At 44.3% G+C, this 6,986-nt stretch overlaps 1 protein-coding gene across 2 annotated transcripts; it reads left to right on the top strand.

Moving 5' to 3' along the window:
* Positions 1 to 296: 296 nt before the first annotated feature.
* On the top strand, positions 297 to 5,097 carry LOC118410138 (DNA-binding protein inhibitor ID-2-like). Of its 2 annotated transcripts, XM_035811667.1 has the most exons (3): positions 529 to 1,187; positions 3,531 to 3,612; positions 4,338 to 5,097. In XM_035811667.1, exons 1-2 carry the CDS (start codon positions 792 to 794, stop codon positions 3,582 to 3,584), a joined length of 450 nt encoding a protein of 149 aa, XP_035667560.1. In that variant the 5' UTR covers positions 529 to 791; the 3' UTR covers positions 3,585 to 3,612; positions 4,338 to 5,097. The 2 variants fall into 2 exon arrangements, with proteins under 2 accessions (XP_035667561.1, XP_035667560.1); XM_035811668.1 differs by lacking the exon at positions 4,338 to 5,097 and having other exon boundaries at positions 297 to 1,187; positions 3,531 to 3,614.
* Positions 5,098 to 6,986: the final 1,889 nt, after the last annotated feature.

The raw sequence follows: 6,986 nt of genomic DNA, 5'->3' as shown, positions 1-6,986 counted from the left end.
TTAGGGCTCCATTTATCAACAAGGATCGGCCGCAAGTGTACGGGCGCCTTGTGCGCGGATTTGATTGGCGTGGTCGTCGCCATAGCGACCGCCAGCCCGACGCCAGTTTGACAGGCATCAAGCGGGGATGAATGGGTGACGTCACGACACTGGCGCCAGAGAGGCGCGCCTGGCTGTTGTTGATTGCGCCGTGTTCGCCCAAATTAATCACATGTCAAATATGATTGTGGCTGTCATGCGAAAAGTACACACAGCCCGGGTGCAGCTGTGGGAACGTACCAACTCAACCCTGGTGTGGCGGTGCCAACCCGCCACGAACCCGAGAAAAGTTCCAAAACATACCGGTACGCTTCCCCGACGGGGGAATCCCTGTGTGAAAGGGGCCGTGTGACGTCACGAAGCCCCTAAAAATCAGACTATCAGGACCCACCGGTCTTCAACATGCAGTGCCCCACATGTTGGCGACGGGGCGCCCCGGGGTGGAGCAGTTCAACACGACGTGGTGCTTCTCGCCTTCTGATTGGTCATTGCTCTGACATTAGTGTCGAAATAACAATGGTGTCGGTGATTGCCCCGTGCCCATTGGTTGGGTCGGGTGAAGGGGCGTGGCTTAATTGTGTCCACAGCTGGGAAAGCCGCTGTTTGTTTGGTTCAGATATAAACCTTCGACATCATCAGAGGCACAGGCATTCCGAGAGAAACATTCTCAGCGCGTGCACCGTGAAGGATACCAGCAATCGCACGGATTTTATCGTCGAGAAGTCGCAGCAATTTTTTCTTACGGTTCCGTAATGAAGCCACAAAGCCCGATGTCCGTGCTGCCCGCCAGCGAAGCCGCCCTTCGGAAGCTTCACGACCCGATCCCGATGAAGGCGCTGAAGACGGCCCTTCCCAGCTCGTCCGGCTTACAGTCACTGTACAACATGGACATGAACGACTGTTACTCCAAGTTGAGGGAACTCGTGCCGACAATTCCAACCAACAAGAAGATGTCGAGAATAGAAATCCTCCAGCATGTAATAGACTATATCCAGGACTTGCAGACGGCGTTGGATGGACATCCGGGAGTACAAGCTCTGTCGCTGTCAGTAGGGATGGCTGAGACGAGCCCGACCGGCCGGGATAGAAAACCTCTCGGCGCCCTCGCACTCACACAAGACGGCAACAACAGACAAACACACACACAGGTAAGAACCCTTTTTTTTTTAAATTTGTGCCAGCATGTATTCTTAACCCAAGTCCCAGTTCCGTGCCATTCTCATGTTTATTTACCGCGATATGTCTCCATCGCTCTGTTGCATCAAAATTGTGTATTCATGTCTCCGCAAACGTTTTTGAAGCTCGAGCGTTGTCACAGTGAAGTGTATTTAACATTATACATGCCACATAAGGCATGTAGATGCTCATACAATCGTTTGAAAATGTGTTTCCTCCTGAAATTGCCTCTTCCGCTGCTGTTCTGGTAGTATGTTCACGTTTCCCCATACGTAATACCGGCGCCCGCCCCACCTAAGTGCTGTTCCGTACGTGCACTGACTAGGCGCACCGCCTTCTCATGACCTTGTATACGCCTCTAGAGACTTAAAGACGGGAATTAATCGATTTTTCTTAGAAAATACTACAATCAAGCTCAACTTTCCAAGGCAATGGTCTGACACGAGGCGGTGAAATAGGGAGGAACTCAATGTTTAAACGGATATTTCATGTGGAAATCTTTCGTATGCAAACTGCGGTCATAAGAAATTATGTGTGGAAATGTGCCACATTTTGTTAATTTAACAATCATAATTGGGAATATTAGTATGTGCTATATACCTTTTTTATGGATCTCACATTCAAAGTATAAACAACAGTGATTATTTAGAGGATAGTATGAGGATGATGCCGAAGTAGAAGAACGGCAACCGGTGCCGGTGCTGTTGCTACACGTTTCCTGTTTTCTCGAAACCGCGTGAAAGAGAACACATGCGATTTCCTCCTTGTGCATTCGTGTAGTAGTTTCCTACATTATTAGTGTTGAAGTAGGATACGGTGATAGTCGTTTCCCGTCCGACGTGAACTGAAGTACATGTGTCAACAATATCTCTTGTTTGGAAGGTGCGCTATTCCGGGCTGTATCTTGAGAAAGATCACATTCGTCGCGCACCTGTGTAGCCGATTACGTCACGAATCTGACATTAGCACTTCGACGCATTGGTATCAGTAATTGCTAATTGACGAAGATAACATTTTTCTGGGCCATGGGTTAGCTTTTTGGACCGGAAAAATGTGAGACATTTGTGCATGTAGGGTTGGGTGTATTTTTGCAGATTGGTGCTCTATATAGGAACCAGTTGTGTATGTACATCATAACCCGGCAGCTGTGTGGCGCTCCTCCTTGCTGGAAATGGTTAGGAATTAGCTCGTCAAACATTCCAGCCTTGATAACCATCCAACATGGCCGGTCATGATTTCTCTTCATCATTTTAAGAACGACTGGACAAATGTTATCGAAACATGAAGTCTTATTTACAACTGCGATGAATTTTTGGCGGCCATTAAAATATCGGTCAGTCTAACCTATTTCGGATACAGTTAAACTTAAAGACAAATTTATCACTGATGCAGAGAAGCTTGCATTCTTAGCTTTCTCCGTCCCCTCATATTTATCTAGTCGCGGAAGAACGTTAAAGTCGCATGTTCTGTGTCTCCTTAAGACGTTTGAGCTGTGTAGCCGTCGGCTGTAATTGAGGACACGCTGACAGACGTAGTAATTCAGAATTGTCTCAAGGGCAAGGGGACACCTCGGCGCCACAACCTCCTCACAATTCAAGCTTCGTATTTCCTCTGGCGCAAATCTAGCCTACGCACGAAACGATAATAGCCATCGAAGGCCTGAATATTATAAAATCTGAAGGTATTTTTTAGAAACTAGATGATGGTTACATGCGATGTGACAACATATCGGCCCTTCGAGGCGCAGATTTGATTGCCGCTAAATGACGCGGCCGTTGGTCGATGTTATTTTGGAGCTCTGCATCGTTTGTTAAATGCATTTTTTTTATCAAACCTTACAAATTATAATAGAAACATAAAATTTCTCATCAAAGATCACCAAGCCCTGAGTCGTCCCATGTGCGCAGCCCAAATCCTGCACATGCGACTCCTGTATCCCCTCATATCCCCATCAACAGCCGGTCCCAATCTCATGTTCCTTCTCACCGGCCACATTCTTGCCTTGAGATATTGCGGGCCCGCCGTCCAACCATCCCGAGACAAAACTAGATGGCGCCACCCTACAGACGTTGAACAACCTCGTATGTTTCAAGCTAAACAAGCGAGGTTGGAGAGCGTACATCCTGTGCACAACGGTTCACCTGCTGTTGTCATAACAGATGCCCCACCTGAACTGCACCTTCCTACGCAGTTGAAACTTAACACGGAAATGAACTCTCTTAACCCAAAAGCTATTCTTATCCTTGTTTAGCTGTATCATTGTTGATATTTTCCCAACCAAGTGAATTAACATGTTTTTCTTCATGTGTTTCCAGGCGTTGCTGTCAGATAAACCAGAGACAGTTCTACCCACCACGAGAGTGTGCTAGCCCCAGAGAAGTCATCCTTTTGAATCAGGTAGGAACAGGTCTTTATAATCATTTGTTAGAACGTTAGAACGAAAATAAAAATCATAAAAAGTCGTAGGTCCTAATTACATGAAGGTCAGAAAACCTTCCTGTCAACTCAAATGGTTGAGTGGAACGGTAATTCATGGACACATGATCAGACTAATAGGTAATCCATTGACACCTGATCACCTGAGGCCTCACCTGTGGTGGCACCTGGCCGTCCAGGTGGTGGGAACTGGATGGGTGGAGCTTGGCACCTAGTTCCCATTTCGGGGTCTATTGTTTGCCAGTGTAGTTCACTCTTTCACAATCGCCTCATGACTTCTGTCTAACTTCTCAAAGCAATGTAGAACAAAGGTTCACCCTTAGTTTGAAGATGTGGGTGTTCCAAACACAATAGTTGAGTTTTGTGTGTGGAATAAATACTAATTGTTGTTGGAACCACCAGACAATTTGTTTCTTGGCGCAACCCGATAGGTTGTTTGTTGTATTTCATTTGTAAAATTGCACCTGTCTTAAAGAAAACAGCTTATGGTAGGCGGGAGGTTGTGAAAGAGAGAAGCCATTGAAGTTGTAGTGTATTGAACCCAATGTCTTTCATGCACTGTAAATGGTGTGGATGAATAGGGTAAATAGAAGAGACACCTAGCGGGGATATGTTTACACCTGGTTCATGTTCACCATTGAGTGATGTTGATCTGTTTCTAACCATGTCTTCTGGCTTGTTTCCAGGTGAGAAACCTTAGCGGTGTGCCAGAAATGTCATCTCCCTCCCTGTCAGCCTGTTGTCCATCCCTCTGCAAGGACTGAAGCCATGAAACCAACCGATGCTGTCTTCAGCCGTACCACCATTGCTTCTTCCTGAGAAAAGATGGCAGCACTGGCTAACACGACATTGTGCAAAGACTTGAGTGTTGTTGAAACCAAAGGACACACTTGACTGTTGTAAAACCTGATGTCAACTCCAGATGTCTTACCTATCTGCAGATGTAATTTCTGCATTGTTAATACAGACTATAATATGGACAGACTACACTGTATTTTCCCAGCATCTTTAAAGTTATCAAACATTGGTGCAGTATATGTCATTCTAGCGCAGATAGAACGTCCTATACTCTTGCTGTGTTTGTATCTGTATGTGTAGTAAATAATATAGTATTTGAAAAAGAACACAAACCCACCTTAGTACTGGACAGTCATTTGGACGTAATATTTCATACTGAAGTGTCAGACCCTGGATCTCTTTGACACAATTAAACCCACCCAATATGATGCTGTATCAAGGAAAACAAGTGTGTAGTACTTTGTAGATATCTGTTGTATAGTGACTGAAAATGTGGTCTTATATTACTTTTTGTACACAAAGTTTTAAAGTTAAGGAGCTATGAAGTGGGGAGTGAGAAATCAAGAAGACAAAAAAATATATGACGACACGAAAGAATGTATCACTATTTTCGTTAATTGATGTGTAATAAAAATATTTGTACATTTACATACAAAATGGCAGCGTGGTCATTTAAGGAGTGTAGGTGTGACAAATTACTATCACGGCTGTATGGCCCACTAATATTGCATACTTTCAGAGCACCTAAAGTATTGGCAGTAGTATGTCAAAACAACACCATGACAAGTTACAAGATTGACTTACTCTACAAAAACTATTGAATTTGCGAGAAACTATTAAACACCGTTGAATCGACGTCTTGCTTAAAATTCAGGAAATCGTACCACATGAAAATAGGAATATGAAACATACGGCAAGGTTAGCCGACGGTCGAGTAGAAGGCTTCAGGATTATGCGCATTTTCCCAATGTGCCTTTCAGATAGCCGGAAGAATTATGAGGCCAGAAAACGGATATAACGTTACATGCTCATACGTGTAACACCATGTACATGATGTTGATCCAGTACCCCTAATGACGTAATGAGGGAAAGTTTATTAATCGCCTAGTCATTCTCAGATTGCTGTGGAACAGGCAGGTGTGGAGAACGGAGCTTTGGCAGCTAACACCTTTCACAATGATGGGAGATTGCCTCGGATTAAGGCAGAATGCATTCATCAACTGATACAGGCCGCAGGTGGTTCCATTTACACCGAGGAGGGTTTTTGTTGGTGGATTTATGCGATTATTTCCCTGAAGAAAAGGGAGACCCACCTATAGCTAGGATTAACACTCCCTGGTTATAGTTGATATGATGCTGATATAATATGTAAAAGCTCATATTAATTATCAGGCGCTGTCATGGATGATGAGCTATTGATGACGTGCGTGTGAAATAGTCTTCACCACTACTGAATGTATACACATTCATGATGGTACGAAGCATTCGTTATTTTGTGCCAGGTACCTGCCTAGTACATGCAGATTATTCAGATGCCCTCTGTGTTGTATGGTGCGTATTGGCGGGCGTGAACAGGTGTCGGCGATCATGATAGTGCTTCGGTCATATTTCCAAAGGGTCCAACCGGCTTATCAGTTTATTGGAACGAGTAGAAAAGTATGATATAAAAGACAACCAAACACAGGAAATTATAAGAGAAGTAGTTGAGCAATGAGCTCGATCGAGCATATTTTGTGTACATTTTTCATTCCCACTAACAGCCCGATCGGACCCCGGTTTGGATGTGACCATGGCATAGGCCAGACAGCTGATGGATGCCTCGCCACCACTGATCATTGATAATTTTGTAGAAATTTGCAGGCAGACTTTGCACTGTATTGTGGGCAATATGTTACTGCAATAAGAACGACAGAACTTCAGAAGACGACAAATAACTTGCGCCTTTGCAATACAAGAAGATCAGAGATGTCTCCATGTTAGCATCTGGGCGCCCAAGGACGTATAGGACGAAATATTCTAACCCACACATAGAAAAATACAGCTATTTTGTGCTCCCCATGCATGTACTTTGATACATTTGTGTTTGATTCTTGTTGACACAATCCACAGCGCCATCACCATTACAGCCCCATTAATCATCCCGCGTTTTCATCCAATAGTCATGTATCGATCGTTAAGTGCCGCCGCTGTAGGGCCTCACCTTTGATGTAAGCTAATTTGAATCGAAATAGATCCCCAGCAACTATCTCGCAGTGATGGATAAAGATGTCCAACTCGATGTGGGAATAGTCTACATAAAGAATGTGCTGTACCACAGGTTATAACATAGCCAACTTCCCGTTCAAAAGCATTTCCATTCAAAAACACAGATCTGCATATATATTTACGGATTCAAGACTAGATATCATATGTTTGCGGATTCGTTGCAACGATGGTTATTCGTAAACAATCAGAAACAATCAGACGTTGTGGGGGAAATTGTGACATTATCATATGTCACGTCTTTTGTCCGCCCTCCTCCACAAAGGTCACAATTT

This window comes from Branchiostoma floridae, chromosome 2 (assembly GCF_000003815.2).
Source record: "Branchiostoma floridae strain S238N-H82 chromosome 2, Bfl_VNyyK, whole genome shotgun sequence".
Taxonomy (NCBI): Eukaryota; Metazoa; Chordata; class Leptocardii; order Amphioxiformes; family Branchiostomatidae; genus Branchiostoma; species Branchiostoma floridae.
Note: the sequence above shows the minus strand (reverse complement) of the source record. Positions and strands in the feature narration are given on the sequence as shown.